This window comes from Argentina silus (genome assembly GCF_951799395.1).
Source record: "Argentina silus genome assembly, chromosome: 7".
NCBI lineage: Eukaryota > Metazoa > Chordata > Actinopteri > Argentiniformes > Argentinidae > Argentina > Argentina silus.
The window spans coordinates 13,194,391-13,215,219 of record NC_139661.1 but is presented as its reverse complement, the minus strand read 5'-3'; the positions used below and the strand labels follow the sequence as shown (position 1 = coordinate 13,215,219).

At 47.6% G+C, this 20,829-nt stretch overlaps 1 protein-coding gene across 1 annotated transcript in view; it reads right to left on the bottom strand.

The window, feature by feature from the left end:
* Window positions 1-91: 91 nt before the first annotated feature.
* LOC310807119 (actin filament-associated protein 1-like 2) overlaps window positions 92-20,829 on the bottom strand; it is a 24,166-nt gene continuing 3,428 nt past the window's right edge. Inside the window, exons 2-16 of the mRNA XM_083673430.1 lie at window positions 18,731-18,859; window positions 17,644-17,727; window positions 17,281-17,363; window positions 11,747-11,843; window positions 11,255-11,499; window positions 10,764-10,940; window positions 9,838-9,930; window positions 8,865-8,955; window positions 6,912-7,123; window positions 6,597-6,712; window positions 6,392-6,512; window positions 5,636-5,726; window positions 2,823-2,992; window positions 1,382-1,492; window positions 92-1,034 (exon numbers count right to left, since the gene is read on the bottom strand). Of these exons, the coding sequence (XP_083529556.1) occupies window positions 1,008-1,034; window positions 1,382-1,492; window positions 2,823-2,992; window positions 5,636-5,726; window positions 6,392-6,512; window positions 6,597-6,712; window positions 6,912-7,123; window positions 8,865-8,955; window positions 9,838-9,930; window positions 10,764-10,940; window positions 11,255-11,499; window positions 11,747-11,843; window positions 17,281-17,363; window positions 17,644-17,727; window positions 18,731-18,859 (1,847 nt within the window). The 3' untranslated portion in view covers window positions 92-1,007. The remainder of the gene's footprint in view (window positions 1,035-1,381; window positions 1,493-2,822; window positions 2,993-5,635; window positions 5,727-6,391; window positions 6,513-6,596; window positions 6,713-6,911; window positions 7,124-8,864; window positions 8,956-9,837; window positions 9,931-10,763; window positions 10,941-11,254; window positions 11,500-11,746; window positions 11,844-17,280; window positions 17,364-17,643; window positions 17,728-18,730; window positions 18,860-20,829) is intronic.

Sequence of the window (20,829 nt, the reverse complement as noted above, 5' to 3'; positions counted from 1 at the left end):
CGAACATTATTAAATGTCATCATTATTGAACCATGTCAAAGTAAAACTATGCCGGAATAAAATGATAAAAATTGGCCAAATAATCAGAAGATATTTTATCCAGTAATGCTTTATTAAACAAATACAGATGTATGTTTTCATTCGTGTTATTTTCTCACTAGAGTTTACAGAAAGAATCTTAGGCCAACCGAACATATTATACACAAAAGCTCTCTAAAAATCACGATAACATTACAATAGACGTCACTGTATCACAAAATATTTCAGCAATGAAAATAGAATTATTATTATTAATAATTAAGGAAATGTTCTGTTTAAAAACTCTTCATAGAGGATAATAATCTTCAAAAATATGTGCATGGCGTCGACTGTTATGTTGTTTAAATTATACCACAGAGCTGTATGCGGTGAACATGATTACATTTCTCGTTTATGTACACAGGCTACAGCTAACCTTTTCCTGACTTCAACATTGTGTATTGTTACTGAGTGGTGCAGTGCGATGTCAAGTCCGATGCTTATGGATACATACGTTCATAGACACAATACATACTGTGCTTAAAGAATTAAAAGACATAAAACACATTGAAAGTGTTAAACTCCAAACCGTGATTTCCTGAGCCAGGCTAGCAAGGTTACCAATATAATCAATATATATATCATCGATCACGCTGACTAAGTATATGAGAGTGTGAATCTCATATCTGCAGCTGTTTTTGTGGAGAAACTAGCCTATTATGTCAGCAAGATAGCGTTCCTCTCATTACAGATGCGTTTTTTTATGATAAAAATGTTTGGTAGAAAATCGGGAAAAATCCCCACCTTGACTAGGTGGCGTATTCTATTAATATAAAAGTACCCAAAACCAAAATATCATTACAAAATGGTGTGCATGATCCACATGCACAGTAATAATATGTTCAGTGCAATAATATATACTTATACACGTTACTAATACACGTTATGGAATGTGTAGTCGGGAGAGGTTGTTGACGAGATGACCAGTGTCAAGTAGAAGTCTTAGTCTCCCACTCCTGCAGAATGAGAGAATGATGATGATGATGATGATGATAACATAAACGTGATTGTTTCAATGACACACACACACACACACACACACACACACACACACACACACACACACACACACACACACACACACAAAGCTGGAGGGTAGTTGAGGCTTCATGGAGAGTGTGATAGAGAGAGTGTCACACACAGCTGCTCCTCTGCCCTGCTCTACAAACACAAATACACACACACACACACACACACTCAGGCACACACACACACACACACACACACACACACACACACACACACACACACACACACACAGTCATTAGACCACTCCAGTTTAGGTGCAGTACACAATGCTAACCTTCTTCCTCTGGAAGACCCGGCCGTGCTCTATGAAGAGGGAGGAGGGGGCTCTCTTCAGGGAGTTCTTAGCCGAGGCAGTCCGCCTCAGCAGGGGCGTCAGGAAGCCTCCCTGTGAGGAGACAAACAGACTGATCTGTGCTCAATTGCCTTTGCCTGGTGCAATTGAACCAATGGAATCGTCCCAAAAGTGCAAACCCCACCCATCTGGCACTCCAGGCAGACAAAAGCAAACGCTCAAAGTATTTGAAAGGATTCAAATACCGTTTGACCCCGGTCTGATATACAGTATGTCCCCCATTCTGCTGATATTGCATAAAAATACACATTACAAATATCAAAAGATTAGTCGCTTTGATTGGATGGAACACATAGTAGAGACTGGGAGATAAACCAGCTGCCAGGTGTCTCTACTCCAGCCTCACCACAATACTACAGCACTGTCACACACGTCACACTGACATAGCCAAGAAGACAAATCACACACACACACACACACACATTCTGTGCGGACTCCAGCTTGTGTTTGAGTTGTAATGTCTGTGTTTGTTTACGTGGCGTGAACCACTCTGCCCTGGAACCCTCTCACGCTGAACAGGAAGGGCTTGTTGAGGATAATGACAGTAATGTGTGTGTGTGTGTGTGTGTGTGTGGGGGGGGTGTGTGTGTGTGTGTGTGTGTGGGTGGGTGTGTGGGGGGTGTGTGTGTGCGTCATCTCTTTGATCTGACCTCCTCTCAGAGCCTCTGCTGCTGGTATCTAAAGAGAGGGCCGACCAGCGCTCATGTACACTGTAATTACCTCTCCACAGACTGACATCTGTACGAGGGAGAGGAGGCCAGGCAATATAGACAGACATTATGTTAGGCAAGAAACAAATGATGGAGTATTAGAAAATATAGTATTTAGGATATTTAGTATACCGTATTCAGAAACATTGACATTGTGCCATTTTCTGTGAATAAAACAGAGTGGGTTCTGTTAGACTAACATGTGGAGGTCCTCTCTGTATTCCCAGTGTAACATTATTGTGTTGTGTTCAGCATTTCAAACAGCAGGTGGCAGCAGAGTGCTATAAAACAGCTTTCTTGGACATCTGGATACATGTTGAAGACACATACAAACACAACTTTAATAGGTCCACACAAAGATGAGTTTGTTGTGATGAGTTTCTTGTAGTTATATGATGATATATATAAGAATAGAATAGAATAGAAGCGTATTATGCTGTGGGGACATGTTGACTGTGTAGTGTTTGTATCTGAGACCTCTCTGTGCTCTGTGGAAGGTTTACTGGAGCAGTGTGGTAGAAGAGAAGACTACAGCAGAGCCATGTGACATGTTTATATAGAGTACTGTACCTGAGGTAGTATTGTGTAGTATGTGAAGTGTAGTATGTTACCTGCGTGTGATCTATAAGCTAGGAGTGTGAGAGTGTTGTTACCTGAGCTCGTTCAGTGCAGAAGGCCAGAGACTGTCTGAAGGAGGTGCGTTTGGACGCCTTCCCAGCAGTCACCAGGTTCACCTCCGACCCCGCCCTCAGCTGCACACGCCTCTTCCCCCCCGTCAGGTCCAGCTTCTGCACCCCCCGCTCCACCTCACACACCTTCCTACCTGTCACACACACACACACACACACACACACACACACACACACACAAAAGCATTTACATCACTCTACTTCCATACGTATTCACACCGTGACAAATTAAGTCAACTTCTGTTGTGAAGTGCACTTTGGATTAAAAGCGGCACAATTTTCCAGTCCTAAAAACTGGATATAAATCTGTTCCAAAGATCACAGAGTTCTGGAAGTTTTTGTTAGAGAGGAAAACATGATATCCTGTGTTTTTAAGAGCAGAACATTCTCTGCCATGAGGTTAGATCTCTCTGCCACGCTCTAACCACCAGAGGCCACAGCAAACCACCAGGCCTCTCCAAACTGGGAGCACATGGGAGAGTTTCCCTCCACAGCGCAGAGAGAGGGGGAGAGAGAGAGGGAGGGAGGGAGAGAGAAAGAGGGAGAGAGGGAGGGAATGAGGGGGAGGGAGTGAGAGGGAGAGAGAAAGAGGGAGGGAGGGAGGGAGAGGGAGTGAGAGGGAGGGAGGAGGATCCTAACTCTCTGGTGAGGCCTGCAACTGAGGAAGAGTATCTGTGGCCTTAAATGCCCTTATCCCTCTCCTCCTCATCCTTCTCCTCCTCATCCCCCACCTCCTCATCCCTCTCCTCCTCATCCCCCACCTCCTCAACCCTCTCCTCCTCATCCCTCACCTTCTTATCCCTCACCTCCTCAGCTGGACACATGTTCCATGGGAACAGCTATAGGGGACATGACTAACCAGCAAACCCATGTCTAATGTTTTAAAATGTGGTTTGTGTGTGTGTGTGTGTGTGTGTGTGTGTGTGTGTGTGTGTAAAATGTGTTTAGGGTTAAGACTATGGTCATGGTTATGGTTAGGGTTAGGGTTGTGGCTAGGGTCAGTTTTGGGTTTTCACCTAGTCAGGCTATCAATGGGATGTATCCATATTCCATCTCTTTAACCCTCACTGTAACCCTGGGGAGGCTGGTGGAGGTAGAAAATGGAGGATGGCCTCATGTGTTTGATACCATTCCTTATTCCATTCCATGCATTACAATGAGCTTGACCTCCGATTTCTACCTCCGCCAGCCTCCGCTATGTGTATGGTGAGGAGATGTGGCCTCCTACCGCCTGAGGGCATTACTGTATAGGGAGTGTTCCAGAATGTTCTCTCTAGTACTAACACACACACACACACACACACACACACACACACACACACACACACACACACACACACACACACACACACACACACACACACACACGTACTGTTGTGTATAATTGAGGGAGCAGATTAAGCCCTGGTCTGTGGCTACATCACAGTGCCATGTGTGTGTGTGTGTGTGTGTGTGTGTGTGTGTGTGTGTGTGTGTGTGAGAATTCACGTTGATGCAACTAACAACAACACTGGGATGATGATGATGATGATGATGATGATGGTGATGGTGATGATGATGGAAAATGCTGTGTAGACAATCTTGTTATAACAACCCTATAATTATCGAGACACTTCTCTAACTGGAGCCAGATGTAGTGGAATTGTTTCACATTTGAGCAGAAGGACGTAATATCCAAAGAAGAGCCACATATTCTTCCCTAATCACATGTTTTGCACAAAAGGGAAGAATGAAAGCTGTTGTCTGAACAGACATCTCTATTTGTCTTATTTACTGTAGCTCCCAGTCGGAGTAAAACTCATGTCAGCATAACCTTCAACATAGAGGCAACAGAGATTGGCCAAGAGATGTATTGTCATACATAAGTCTCTCTCTCTCTCTCTCTCTCTCTCTCTCTCCATGTAAAGGCATGGTTGTTGCTTATTGTGTTCTTGATAGACATGTCCACAATTGAGATTAATATATGTTTGATGGTTGATGTCAATTTCAGCATTTCCTTTAGAAGTTGGAAAACTCCTGTAGAACTGGTAATCCTTCCTGTAAATTCTCAACCCTAAATACTACAAGCCTCTTCTTAGAGTATGTCATCAACAGACTTCTAGCCATATCCAAACTCCATGCATTGACTTCCGACTCTAAGACTCAGTAAATGTTACAACAAATCCTTACAGGTTACAGATGCCAATGAGGTTACATAGAGGCCCTATGAGGTTACATAGAGGCCCTATGAGGTTACATAGGGGCCCTATGAGGTTATAGAGGCCCTATGAGGTTACATAGAGGCTCTATGAGGTTATAGAGGCCCTATGAGGTTTTCGAGGCCCTATGAGGTTATAGAGAGGCCCTATGAGGTTATAGAGGCCCTATGAGGTTACATAGAGGTCCTATGAGGTTATAGAGGGACCCTATGAGGTTACATGGAATCCTTGCTCTCTCTTTCTCTCTCTCTATCCGTCTATCTATCTATCAATCTATGTACTGTATCTATCTATCTATCTATCTACTGTATCCATCTGTCTATTTATCTATGTAGCCTAGGGTCCCATTGCATTAGGAGTATGTATTCCCCAAATGAGAGGTTATGCAATAGAACTAGCTACTGTTACAGGAGCCTGTCATTGGAGGCTGGTCGAGGTAGAAATGGGAGGACGGGCTCCCGGGAGGACGTAATGCGTGTGTTTGATACCATTCTTCATTCCGTTCCATGCATTACAATGAGCCCGTCCTCCAATTTCTACCTCCACCAGCTACAGGGGTGAGTCCTGCCTGTCACTCACTGTGGCTGGAGAAGATCTCATTGTTGCTGTAGGTGACGGAATCCCTGGATGACACGGAATCTCCCCTCGGAACATTCTGGGAGTTCTGGAACTGGAGAGAGGAACACAAGGAGGGGATTTATCAGGAAGCACTATCAGACGGTAGTCACGGTAACACAGGAAGGGTTAGGGTTAGGAGGACATTAGTCTCAAAGAACCAATAGTCCAAAGTCCAACCTGTTCCTAAAGGCTTTAGAAAAGGCACTGTTATAGCTTGGAGCTAGGCAGCGGCCATTCTTGGGCTCATTATCGGACCTGGGGGGACCGGGCTTTCTCCGCTGCCGCCCCCCCCTTTTTAAACTTGCTTTTACAGTTTTTATTGTTGTTTTTACTGACTGTGCTTTTGTTTTTATTTGTATTTATCTATCTATTCTTGCTCTCTCCTTGAAATGTAGTGTCTTTGAGTACTGAGAAAAGCGCATAATGCATAATTATTAATTAACGTTCTATGTTGCTATGTTACTGATAACCGATGCTTCTATCGGCTTGGGTGCAACATAGCAACATAGAACTTTGCTAAGGAAAATTCCATCAGATGACCAGTTGAAAAAATTACATTTGTTTTGTATAGCGCTTTTCTCAGTACTCAAAGACATTGCATTCCATGGAGAGAACAAGAATAGATAGATAAATAAAAAGTCAAAAAGTCAAACAAAATATCCCTTATGTATCTCCAGTTCTCCTCCTCTACAGATGCCCCCCCCGCCCGGGGTGTACCATGTGCTCCAGTATGGAGGAGTTGGAGTAGATGGGCTGAGAGTGGCCCGTCCCACTGAGCTGGTGGAAGGGGTCGTCCATGTACATGTTGGAGGCTGGGAACCGTCGTGTCTTCAGACCACTGAGGGAAGAGACAGCTGTTAGCTACAACTGCTCTAGTGGATCTAATCTCCAGGGATCTAGTGGGTCTAGTGGATCCCGTTACCTGAGGGCTCCACCAGGCTTTGAGTCCAGCAAGGGGTCGTCATGGTGACCCAGCAGACTCACACTCCCGTCCCGCAGGAGCTGAACCCAGCGCTCCTTCTCATCTGAACAGCTGGCCTGGAGGGGGGAGGAGGAGGGGAGAAAGTGAGAGAGAGAGAGAGATGGGGTGGGAGAGGGGAGGAAGGGGAGAGAGACAGAAATACTGTTCTGAATAAGGTGTTCATCCATGTTTTTTATCTGTTAGTATGTCTCTCTCCCTGTCCCTCCCTATTCAAACAACCCATAGATGGATAAACCCACAAACAACCATGTTTACCTCCAGCACTGCCACTGGGTCTCCATGCTGGGCCACAGTGATACGGTAGGCCAGGGCCGTGTCTGGGCCGGGCCGGACCTCGCTGCCCCTCAGCTGAACCGTGTACTGGGGGCTCTCCTCGCACCCTGGGTCCCGGAACATCTTCAGCACGCCCGCCTCCACCTGGCACCATAGACTCTGCCATTGGCAGCTCATCAGCACGTTGAGGAAGCCTGGGCCAATCAGAGAGAGAGACAGGGTCAGATGTCAGGAGAGAGAGAGGATGATCATCAGGGTCGCAGAGAGCTCTGGGGGGTGTTTGGGGGGGGGTGTCTCCGTGTGCGTGTGTGTGTGTGTGTGTGTCTCTGTGTGCGTGTGTGTGTGTGTGTGTGTGTATGTGGGGTGGTGGTGTGACATCCATTAGTTCCTCTATTCCCAGTAACCTAATTACACCTTCAGACCAACGTTCCTAACAGGCTCCTACAGATCCAGCACACACATCTAAACACACACACACACACACACACACACACACTATACACATCAACAAACACATCTAAACACACACACACACCTCTGATTTCTACCTCCACCAGCCTCCCCTGATCTACACACACATCCATAACACATTTATAACACATCATCTATAACCACCTAATAGTCTCTTCAGCTCCACCACCACCTCTACTCCTCCAGGGTTCAGGGCGTTGAGTGTGTGTGAGTTTGTGTGTGTGTGTGTGTGTGCATGTGTGTGTTTGTCTGTGTATATGTGTGTGTCTGTGTGTGTGTGTGTGTGTGTCTGTCTGTTCCTGATAGCATTGAATCCCCAGACTGCATACTCCTGCTTTCATCTTCCCCCTCTTCCACACGTGTGTTTGATACCCCCCTTTATTCCGTTTCATGCATTACAAGGAGCCAGTCCTCCGATTTCTACCTCCACTAGCCTCCCCTGCTGTGAGGCCACCTCAGGACTCTAATGGTGCCAAAGGTGTTCATTCAATCCCCCAGGAATCCCCCTTCAACAATGGGCCAGTGTTTAACCAACACTGGGTCTGTTATAACCTGTGTAGCCAACCACCAGACAAGGCAACAATCCCACTCTGTCTTAATGGACCTATTCATTCCCTATCGGGCCGCTTCAGATGGACCTATTGATAGCTAGTCAGAGCACAGACCAGACCAGACCAAACCAGGCAGGCCAGGCCAGGCCAGACCAGACCAGACCAGACCAGACCAGGCCAGGCCAGACCAGACTAGACCAGACCAAGCCAGACCACACTAGGCCAGACCAGACCAGACCAGGCCAGATCAGACTAGACCAGACCAGATTAGGCCAGACCAGACCAGACCATACCAAGCCAAGCCAAGCCAGACCCGACCAAGCCAGGCCAGACCAGACCAGATTAGGCCAGACCAGGTTAGGCCAGACCAGACCAGGTTAGGCCAGACCAGACCAGAACAGACCAGACCAAGCCAGACCAGACCAAGCCAGGCCAGACCAGGCCAGACCAGACCAGATTAGACCAGACCAGGTTAGGCCAGACCAGACCAGACCAAAATGTGTTAATGTTGACAGAGGGGGACGAGACGAGACCAGACCAGAATGTGTTTATGTTGACAGAGGGGGGCCAAGCCAAGCCAGGTCTGGCCTGCAGTCAAGCTCAGTCATCCACTCAGACTCTTCAGAGGAGGAGAAGCTGTCTGCTCTGCCCTCCACTCTCAGCAGCGTCGAGACCAAGGATAAAGGTAGGAGGACATGCACGCACGCACGCACGCACGCACACGACCAGACCAGACCAGATTAGGCCAGACCAGGCCAAACTAGACCAGACCAGAATGTGTTTATGTTGACAGAGGGGGACCAGACCAAACCAGACCAGACCAGACCAGAATATGTTTATGTTGAAAGAGGGGGACCAGACGTGTGTGTGTGTGTGTGTGTGTGTGTGTGTGTGTGTGTGTGCGTCCTCCTACCTTTATCCTTGGTCTCGACGCTGCTAAGAGTGGAGGGTAGAGCAGACAGCTTCTCCTCCTCTGAAGAGTCTGAATGGATGACTGAGCTTGACTGCACGGACAACAACAACAGACACAGTTTAGGACCATATCTGACTAAACAGACAGCAGGGGAGGCTGGTGTAGGGAGAAATCGGAGGACTGGCTCATTGTAATGCATGGAATGGAACGAGGAATGGAATCCATCCATTGCAAAACGCGTGTTTGATAGCATTCCTCATTCCGTTCTATGCATTACAATGAGCCCGTCCTCCGATTTCTACCTATACCAGCCTCCTCCATAAAGAACAGAAATGTGATTGTGCTTAACTGGATGGAGGACATAGGAGAGGACAGGTATATTTACAGTAGACATGCAGGTAAAACAACCGTATGAAAGGCGGCTTTGAGAGAGAACTATAGTCAGCTAATTCAGGCAGCTAGTTTAGATTTAACACAGATCTAATTTAAGGTTAACTTAGGGATGGGGGTAGGTTTAATTACTGCAGCGTCCAGTTGTCTTATCCTGCAAGAGTCCAGTCACACTAGACAAGACAATGCCAGCTCAGAGGAGTTAAAGAACATACAGATCTGGGACCAGGTTATAGCACATACCGATCTGGGACCAGGGTAAACACATACAGATCTGGGACCAGGTTAAAACACATACTGATCTGGGACCAGGGTAAACACATACAGATCTGGGACCAGGTTAAAACACATACTGATCTGGGACCAGGGTAAAGCACATACAGATCTGGGATCAGTGTAAAGCACAGATCTGGGACCAGGCTAAAACACATAATGATCTGGGACTAGGCTAAACGACAGATGTGGGACCAGGCTAAAGCACATACAGATGTGGGACCAGGCTAAAACACATACAGATCTGGGACCAGGTTAGCGATCTTCCTAAGGGCTTAGGGGTCGGTTTAATTGCTGGGGTGTCACTTACCCTGCAAGAGTCCAGTCGGTCACACTTGAGCAGCGATGAGGAACTCTGGGACACCTGCTCACAGTAGGAGGAGCCACTCACCTCCTCAATGATCTACAGGGAGGCAGGAGGACCAATTAGAACACAGGTACAATACAACACAACTTTATTGACATTGTCTACAGGAACAGTTAGAATTCACACAATTAAACCACAGAACTAGTAAGAACTTTGGGTTGAAGTTCAATAAAAAAACTGTCATAGCAACATTCAAGCAGCTGGGACGGAGAGAACGAGAAGAAAAGAGAGGTAGAGAAAGAGAGAGACTGCCTGAGCTTGCTTGATCTGAGAACCAGAAGCATCCAAGGGATTCCGTGGTTTTACCAGACCAAGGGTAAATGAGTTACATGTGAATACAGCAATGTAGGTTTGATTGAATAGAGCTCCTAAACACACGCATGCACGCGCACGCAGACGCACAGACATGCACACATACACACACGGACACACTCTGTGGCTCAGTTGTGGTCCTCTGTGGCATGGCGCTCTGTGGCATGGCGCTAACAACACTTAGGTTGTGGGTTTGATTCCCGCTGGGACCATATATACTGAAACATGTATGCACTCACTGCAATGTAAGTCGCTTTGGATGAAAGTGTCAGCTAAATGGCGTACACACACACACACACACACACACACACACACACACAGAATGTTGGGATCTGACATTCTTCCAACCACTTCCATATCCTCCCCACTGCTGTAGTCACTTCCCCATGAGATAAGAGCTTATCTGTGATAGGCATTACCCATCCTCACAGGAATGTCCTCTCTCTCCTCCCCCTCTCTCCCCTTCTTCCTCAGTATAGTTATAAACACCTAGTCCAAACCTTCCTCTCTCCCCCTCCTCCTCTTCCTCAGTATAGTTATAAACACCTAGTCCAAACCTTCCTCCACTCCTCTGCCTGGGTGCAGCTGTGGAAGCCCATGACCACGGTGTCGGACCCGGCCAGAACCTTGAGCTCGTGCTGCATCTTCTTGTTGTGTTTGGACTTGTAGACCACCTGACACCCCCGCAGACTCAGCTCCAGCTGTGGGTTCAAATCCTTGGCACACTTGTAGCACTGGAGAGACCAGAGAGAGACATAACACTGGAGAGACCAGAGAGAGACATAACACTGGAGAGACCAGAGAGAGACCACATGAGATACATGCTATTCAATAGAGAAGTGGGAGGCTGGTGGAGGTAGAAAACGGAGGACACTGACACACATACTGAGCTGGGACCAGGTTAAAGACAATCCAGATCTGGTACCAGGTTAAAGAACATACAGATCTGGGACCAGGTTAAAGAACATACTGATCTGGGACCAGGTTAAAGAACATACTGATCTGGGACATTAGTGGTTCTATAAGCATCATGTAACGCAGTGTGTACCAGTAGCAGGTGGTTGCGTATGAGGAACAGCTGTTTGGTCCATTGGCCCAGCCACTTCTTCCTCCACAGGTACCCACAGATACGTGACTCTGGCGGGGCTCGCAGGCAGGGCTGGGAGGCGCTCCACTGGATGTAATGGGCCCGATCCTTCACAAACTCTTCCTTCTCATCATCATCATCATCATCATCATCGTCATTGTCCTCACCATACGACTCGTAGTGACTGCTGTCTGTGTCTGCTTTGTCTGGGACACATGCACACACACGTTCATGGGCGTGCACGCGCACACACACACACACACACAGGGGCTATATTTCAATGTGGCACAAAGAGAGACTGGGTGTAGGCGCAGAGGAGAGAGAGGACAGGAGGAAGAGGGGAGGTGTGAGCAAGAGCGAGCGAATGAGAGAAAGAGAGAGAGAGAGAGAGTGTGTGTGTGTGTGTGTGTATGCGTGCATGTGTGTGAGTGTTTCAGTGACTATCCAGCATACCTGGGGGGTGATTGTCTGGAACGAAGGGCTCCGCCTCCTCATAGCAGTCTTCATCCAGCCCCTCTGGGGGGTGGGGGGGCACGGCTGGCCCCTGGCTCTAAGGAACACAGGAAGTGGCACAGGAAGTGGTCATGAGAGGGGCACCTTCATGACTCAAACACAGGCAGAGAGGGCTGTTTCAGGGGGCTTTGGTCTGAAGTTACCCCTAGGCACAGATCAGTGGAGGGTGGTGGAAGTAGAAATCAGAGGACAGGCTCATTTTAATGGATGGAATGGAATGAGGAATGGTATCAAAGTCTACGCAAGTATTACAATGAGCCTGTCCTCCAATTTCTGCCTCCACCAGCCTCCCCAAGGCAAAACCCTCTTCTCAAACCCTGACCACAATCATTAGGGAGGGAAAACCACAAACTGACCAAAGATCAGTGTTTACACTAACTTCCCAACTTCCCAAAGCGAACCCTAGATCAACATCTCCTGTACAGGGGACTTCCCCTGACTCCCCTCCACACAGGGAGCTCCTTCATGACTCAACTAGAGAGACATGAGCACGTCTCTCAGCGCCTGCGCTAACGCTACCTAAAGGAAAACATACATACAGCCTAGGCTACACTAACTAATATAATACATACATACAGCCGAGGCTACACTAACTAATATAATACATACATACAGCCGAGGCTATGCTAACTAATGGATCACATACATACTCCCTGCTGTGTTTCTGCAGTTAGCTGCAGACATAATTGCCTCCCTGTTTACTTAATGCGACACCAGCCTGTGAGATGAATGGCAACATTGTGGTAAGCAACACAACCATTACGGCTAGCTGGTCAGCTAGCAGCCCCTTTGAGGAGGGCAGCGGCGACAGCCAGCCAAAGCTTAATTCTGGGGTAGGACAGGACCAGCACACACAACAAAGAGTTTTACTGGAATGAGAAAGTTTAGGAACTGCTGAAAGGTCAGGCAGTGCAACAGCTGGGCACACAGGCAGAGGCACACAGACTCTGCACCACTTCTGCACTGCGAGTGTCATTGCTTTATGATTACTTTATATTGTATTATTATTATATATATTGTATTACTTTGTATTGTATTGTTGATTTATTGATTGTTGTTGATCGAGGAGCTAGATTCAAAAAGCATTTCACTATATCACTTACGGCTATATGCGATGTACGTGAGCAATAACATTTGATTTGATTTGATTTGATTTGACGGTCTGAGTGGACGTAGACAAGGACAAACTCTGGTCTGGGATCAGTCATTTGTCCAACATTCGGTTCCTCATAGAACTGACCCCAGCCAGAGAGGGGAGGGAGGAGGTCACATGACCAAGACTGGCTGACTGTAGATGCAGGGTGACCAGAGCTGCTTCTGTCACAACAAAGGCAGAAATACTACAGAGAGTATCATACGCTGATCACATAAAACCTTCTGACTACTTCAGACATAAATATTGCAGATAACATAAATCACATGATGCTGTAATAGTTGGTCACATGGTCATGGACTCGTTTTTGTGAGATAACGATCCTGACAGTGAGAAATGAAGGTTCACTTATGTGGATGTCAGGGGAGGCTGGTGGAGAACGGGCTCATTGTAATGCATGGAATGGTATCAAACCACAACACGTGTACGTGATACCATTCCTCATTCCATGCATTACAATGAGCCTGTCCTCCGATTTCTACCTCCACTAGCCTCCAATGGTTTACTGTGTTTTATACTGTTTGTGTTGTCCGTTCATGTGTCCTCTCTACTTTCACCACCACAGTGATGCAGTGGGGGGGACACCCAGTACAGTGGGGGGACACACACCCAGTACAGTGTGGGGGGGGACCACACCCTGTACAGTGGGGGGGGGGGACCCTACACAGCAGGGGGCTCAGACACTTGATCTGAGGATCATGTACCCATAGAGAGAGAGGAAGAGAGGGAGAGAGAGAGAGGGAGAGAGAGAGAGGGGCGAGGGAGAGAGAGAGAGGGGGAGACAGAGAAGGGGAGAGGGAGAGGGAGAGAGATACCTCATTTTAGGGTTGGTTTTAGGGATTCCATGTAACTTCAGAGAGAGCGAGAGAGAGCAAGAGGGGGAGAGAGAGAGGGGGAGAGAGAGGGAGAGACAGAGAGAGAGAGGGGCGAGGGAGAGAGAGAGATAGGGGAGAAGGAAAGAGAGAGAGAGGGGGAGAGGGAAAGAGAGAGAGAGAGAGAGAGAGCGAGAGAGAGGGGGAGAGAGGGAGAGAGAGAGAGAGAGAGCGGGATAGAGGGGGAGAGAGAGAGTGAGAGGGGGAGACAGAGAGGGGGAGGGAGAGGGATACCTAATTTTAGGGTTGGTTTTAGGGATTCCATGTAACTTCAAAGGTCCTCTATAACCTCATAGGGCCTCTATGTAACCTCATAGGGCCTCTATAACCTCATAAGGCCTCTATAACCTCATAGGGCCTCTATGTAACCTCATTGGCATCTGTAACCTGGAAGGATTTGTTGTAACATTTACTGAGTCTTAGAGTCGGAAGTCAATGCATGGAGTTTGGATATGGCTAGAAGTCTGTTGATGACATACTCTAAGAAGAGGCTTGTAGTATTTAGGGTTGAGAATTTACAGGAAGGATTACCAGTTCTACAGGAGTTTTCCAACTTCTAGAAGTCTGTTTTTTAAAACAATATGTCAGAGATACAGCTAAGATGACATACTCTAAGAAGAGTCTTGTAGTATTTAGGGTTGAGTATTTACAGGCAGGCCTAGTATGCTTCCATTCATGCCCTTTAGGATTACCAGTTCTACAGGAGTTTTCCAACTTCTAAAGGAAATTGACACTCCTCAAACATTCACTCCATCAAACTCTACACCATCCTCTGCTGTAAAAAGTCATTGAGACACATATTTACTGTGGAACTTAGAAAATATTAATCCGGAGACCAGAGGTCTCAGTGGGAGGAAAAGGAGGACAATTGTGGACATGTCTATCAAGAACACAACAAGCAACAACCATGCCTTTACACTTGAGAGAGAGAGAAGAAAGCGAGAGGAGGATAGAGAGAGAGAGAGAGAGAGAGAGAGAGAGAGAGAGAGAGAGAGAGGAGGATAGAGGGAGAGTGCTACCCCTGTAGGAGATGTGACTCCAGCTTGTAAAGCAGAGCTGCACATTCTTCAGTCTTTATGGGGAGACTGTGTGAGTGTGTGAGTGAGTGTGTGTGTGTGTGTGTGTGTGTGTCTTTATGGGGACACAGGGCAGCTCAGTTTCCAGAGCGAGGAGCGGTCACCACACTCTTTGTCTTCTACTAACAGTGATAAAGTAGAGAGTGATACCAGCTGTGAGGCCCCTGTTCTCACACACACACACACACACACACACACACACACACACACACACACACACACACACACACACATATTCTAACATGTGCCTCACTCGAACACCTGAACACCTGACCTTCTGAACACCTGACCATCTGAACACCTGAATACCTTACCATCTGACCATCTGAACACCTGACCGTCTGAACACCTGAACACCTGAACATCTGAACACCTGACCGTCTGAACACCCAAACACCTGAACACCTGACCATCTGAACACCTGACCGTCTGAACACCTGACCATCTGACCGTCTGGGCGGAGCCATTGAGAGCGGCTTGATTCAGACGTACAGACCCTCTGGTCAGAGCTCATTGTTTCTCCATATTCTAGCACTACTGTGTGTGTGTGTGTGTCTGTGTGTGTGTGTGTGTGTGTGTGTGTGTGCGTGCGCGTGCATGCGTGTATGTGTGTGTGTGTGTGTGTGTGAATGGGAGCCCCTGAGGTCCCTCAGAAGTGCTGCTACTCCTGGGCTCTGCTTTTCATAAGTGTGTGTGTGTGTGCCAACAGCCTGGTCATTCCAATGTGTGTCTGTGTGCGTCCACAGAACGGAAGGCAGCCGCTGAGCTCGCGATCCCCTGGGGTGTGTGTATGTGTGTGTGCCTTCCTCCTCTGTGTGGGTGTTCTATCCCTCCATCACGTAGACAGATGTAATTACTGCATGACCATTCACTTCCTGTCCCAACTCAGTCTCTACCAATAGCATCGCTGAGAGAGAGGAGATGGCCTCTCACATAAACACAGCATTTCCTGTCATAGATACAGATACACAGCCCTCTCTCTCTCTGTCTATCTTTCCCTCTCTGTCTTTCCCTCTCACTCTCTCTCTCCCTCCCCCTCTCTCCCTCTTCCTCCCTTGCCCTCTCTCTCCCTCCCTCCCTCCCTTCCTCTGTATTTCCCACCTCCTTCTACCTTCATTCCACTCAGCGGTACCCTGACTACCAATCGCATGCTGCCGTAGTAGCAGTGGTTTGGCTTCGGTTCAGCAGACTAACACAGTCTTCTGGGCCGTAGGCAACCCGAATTTGAACCCCCGTTGATCACACATCTGTCTGGCAGGGGGAGAGGCTGGGCTGGACCGGGCCAGTGGTTCAGTACACAGTGGTGGAGCTGATCTCTACCAGTCGTCTGTTCTGTTGTCTATTCCTAGACCCCCCCCCCCCCCCCCCAGCAGGTTGACCTTTGACCCTGTGCACTTCTCCTCAACCCAGGGTGACACATGTGGCTGGACCTCCCCAAACCTCAGCGGCCTCGGACCCTCTCATTAGGAGCCCACATCATGCACACACACACACACACACACACACACACACCCCTGGCTCAGCACCGGGCCACATCACAGCCCCCTGCCCAGCACGGCCCAGACCTCTCCCTGTCATTATGCTCTGGGGCTATGGGGCACTGAGGGTGTCTGTGCTCTGGTACTTTGGGGCTCTGGGGGTGTCTGGTACTCTGGTTCTCTCTCTCTCCCTTTCTACAATTCTCTCTTTTTTTTTTCTCTCTCTCTTTTTTTTCTCTCTCTCTCTCTCTCTCCACTCATTAGGCTGAATGATGCCAGGCATGTCTGAATGGTGAACAGCAGATATGTTTGGCAACATGAAAACATGAAGCTGTCTCTGGATTTAGAAGCGAAGGCTATTCCTGCTGCCGCGCCGAGGCACGTGTTTCCCTTTTGAAACATTCTTATAAAGCATGACGAATCAAGTCATGAGAAAGTCTGTTAGCACATTCCTTTCTGATCCAGACACACTAACCTGGACCTGAAGCACACACACACACACACACACATACTGTACAAACACACACACACATACTGTACACACATACTGTACAAACACACACATGCAGGCACGCACACACACCCACACACACACACATGCACATACACCCACACACACAAACACACAAACACAGCCAGACTGATGTTACCAAGGATCTCTCTCCAGAGGCCAATACAAGCCAGGTCCAAGCCATTCAAAAGAACATGTTAGGCTGGATTAGACTGATCTGAACTACTTAGGCTGGATTAGATTGATCTGAACTACTGCTGTTTCTCCACACACAGATCTGCTGACTGCAGCGCTGACTCACACAGTTTGATCCTACTTCAGAGTCTTGTTAACGTACCAACAGTGTTGGTATGAATGTGTGTGAGGTCAGGTGATGCCACTCACCCCTTTCCGCAGCCATTCCTGCGAAGCGGAGGAGGAGGGCTCGTCGGCTGAGTCAGGCTCCGCCCCTGAGTGGAGGAAACCACCTGTAGAAACACAGGTGGGAGGAGCTATGACATCACACAGATGAGGGAGGAGCTTTGACCTCAGATAGGTGAGGGGCTGTGACATCACACAGGTGAGGGAGGAGCTGTGACATTACACAGGTGAGAGGAGCTGTGACATCACACAGGTGAGGGAGGAGCTATGACATCACACCTTCATCACAGGTAGAGCAAATATCACATGATTACACACACTCTCACACACACACACACACACACACACACACACACACACACACACACACACGCACACACTCTGTACCTGTGTCTGTCAGCTGTGTGTCCCTGAGATCTGGAGCTCCTGATGGACAGCTCATGATCATGTACTCAGCATCCTCCACTGGAGCTGAGGAACACACACACACACACATGCACACGCACACACACACACACACAAACACACACCAGGTCAAATCATCCAGTTGCAGCTTCACATAGTCTACACACCTACATAGCCTTGGCCAGACATGTATACATCAGTGAAGCACAGTACTGCAGTATGGCATGGCCTCCTTGTCTGTTTCCATTGTGAAAACGATGTGATAAAACCGATCTTTTCTTCCTCTTCAGCCAACATCTGGTCCCAGACCTGTACGTGCTTCAGACGACTTCCTATGACTACCACTGTCATGAAAAACAGATCTGGGACCAGGCCAGCCGAGCGTTAGTCTGACCAGAGAGAGGAGAGGAGGGCCTCTCTGTCTCTGAACACTAAATCAGACATGTTCACTGGAGGTTGGCGGGTGGGCGGGGAGACAGACAGACAGACAGACAGACAGTAAGACAGACAGATAGGCAGGCAGGCAAGCAGCCAAGCAGACTCTGGGAGCTGGACCGGAACACCAGGAATCCTCCTGGTCCGGATCCAGTCTCTCTCTGTCATCCGTGACCCAGAATTCCCCTCCACTCTGACACAGTAGCCTGGTTACCAGGCAACGCAGCAGGACTTCACATAGAAGGGAACTACCTGTACCAGAGACAGGCTACATTCTCTCTCTCTCTCTCTCTCTCTCTCTCTCTCTCTCTCTCTCTCTCTCTCTCTCTCTCTCTCTCTCTCTCTCTCTCTCTCTCTCTCTCTCTCTCTCTCTCTCTCTCTCTCTCTCTCTCTCTCTCTCTCTCTCTCTCTCTCTCTCTCTCTCTCTCTCTCTCTCTCTCTCTCTCTCACACACAGTGTACTCAAATGCATGATGTAATTTCATTAAAGTAAATGCCTTTAAAGGCTTTAACTGGTAATAGTTTCGTCGTTTATTCAGTCGTTTAGTCAGTAATAATCATTATGGTAACAGTATTAGTTAGTTTCTCAATGGTAGATTAGGTAGGCATGTGTTGTTGGCCAACCATGAACGTACCAGGAGTGTCCTGCAGTTTAGCCAGCAGCTCTGAGATGGATTTCTTCTGGGCCTGGGCGATGTAGCTGAGGTTCTCGTTGTCCAGGACCGCCAGGAACGACTGTAGATCCGACAGAAGCCGGGTCAGAACTGGGGAGAAGGAGGGAGGGGACGACTACTGTTAACAACTGGTTCTACCTTCAGTCTCTACCCATCCAGGGCATTGTCTTACGTCAGGTATCCTCATTCTAGCACAACGCCACTTAACCTAAACTCAGTGTGGACGGAGTCACGCTATCTGTCATAAGACAATGCCATCCAGGGGTGAGGTCCCCCGCAAGGCTTCATAGCACCATATCATCTGTTCTCCATAGAGGACAATTGACTTGGTGATGCAACGCTTTCAGGTGGGTTCTGTTATTTTGAGAGAGAGCAGCTCCATTCTGTGTTGTTGGTATTCCACTGAACCTAATGTCAGGCTAATCTAAACCTAATGTCAGGTTTATCTGAACCTCATGTCAGGCTAATCTGAACCTAACATCAGGCTAATCTAAACCTAACGTCAGGCTAATCTGAACCTAATGTCAGGTTTATCTGAACATAATGTCAGGCTAATCTGAAACTAATGACCAAGGCTAATCTGGAAACATCCTTTTGTAGAGAGGGAGTGACTCCGTAACAAGGCTAGGACGGATTCATGACCCCAGTCACTGAAACAAAGCATGACTAATCCAGTTAACATGGCGTTCAGTTTAGCTTCTGTTGAACAAACTACTGTTCAACATTCATACCAAAACCTCTGGGGTGGCCAGATGACCGGGCTTGAAAGTACACTGTTTACAATGTATGGCAGAACAGAACTCAGTTCAGCCACCATAGTCAACACAGTTGAGCCCAGTTGACCCGGTTCAGCCTCCATAGTCAACACAGTTGGCCTGGTTCAGCCCAGTTCAGCCAGCTGCCTGCAGAATGTACTGTAGGAGGGACCATCACAGGCTCTTTGTGCTACAATCCCATTATCTGTGTGTGTGTGTGTGTGTGTGTGTGTGTGTGTCTGTGTGTCTGTGTGTGTGTGTCAGTGTGTGTGTGTGTGTGTGTGTGTGTGTGTGTGTATGTGTGCATTTGTGTGAGAGAGAGAGAAAGTGTGTCGGTGTGTGTCTGTGTCTGTGTCTGTCTGTGTGTGTGTTTACCAAAAGAGAAAATCCAGGGAGGGAGGGGGTCTTTCAACCCCATCCAACCACAACAGCCACATATAACAAGAGAGTTGTTATGATCTCCTCAATGGCTCTTCATGGGGATGTGAGGAGCAGGCCAGAGAGCCTGGGTGTTGAGTGCCTGTGTGCCTGGGTGGGAGGATGCCTGGGTGGGTTAGTGCCTGTGTGGGAGGCCCAGTCTTGAATGAATGAGTTAAAGTGTCTGAGTCAAAAGCTTTGTTTTGATTCATAATTCATGTGTCAGTCAAGACTTAGCCACAGAACTCCACAGTAGTCCTCCCACAGGGTAGCATGAACACACAGCACAGTGGACTACAAACATGGAGGATCATATGTCCTTGTCCACCCACTTAATCTCTCTCTCTCGATAAACAACTCAGTCTCTGTATTCCACTTCCCTTTAGGAGTGAATGATTTACAGGAACCCATTCTTTTGCCCTGAGTTATTTGGTTTAAAACATGTTGAGGAAACTGTCCAGGACGACTTCTGTTCTTTCACTTGAACACCTGTTAGGTATTGATCTCTACTGAAGCTTATTACATAAAAGGCCTTCATAAATGTTCTTCAATCACAAGCTGATTAATCTAACATTGACTGTGTTGATAACCATGTATGACTCCCCACCTGAGCTACCTCAAAATCAAATCAAATCAAATGTTATTCGTCACGTACATTGCATACAGCCATAATTGATATAGTGAAATGGTTTGGGATCTTGCTCCTCAATCAACAACAATCAACAATACAATATAATACAATAATAATAAAACAGTGACAGTAGTAGCATAAGGGTGTAGTTTGAGTAGCAGCAGTAATGACTCAGCTCTTTGAACAGCCTATCCTGTCCTTCAGACAGACACATGTGACAAGGACACACTAAAACAAAGTCATTAAACAAACACTGT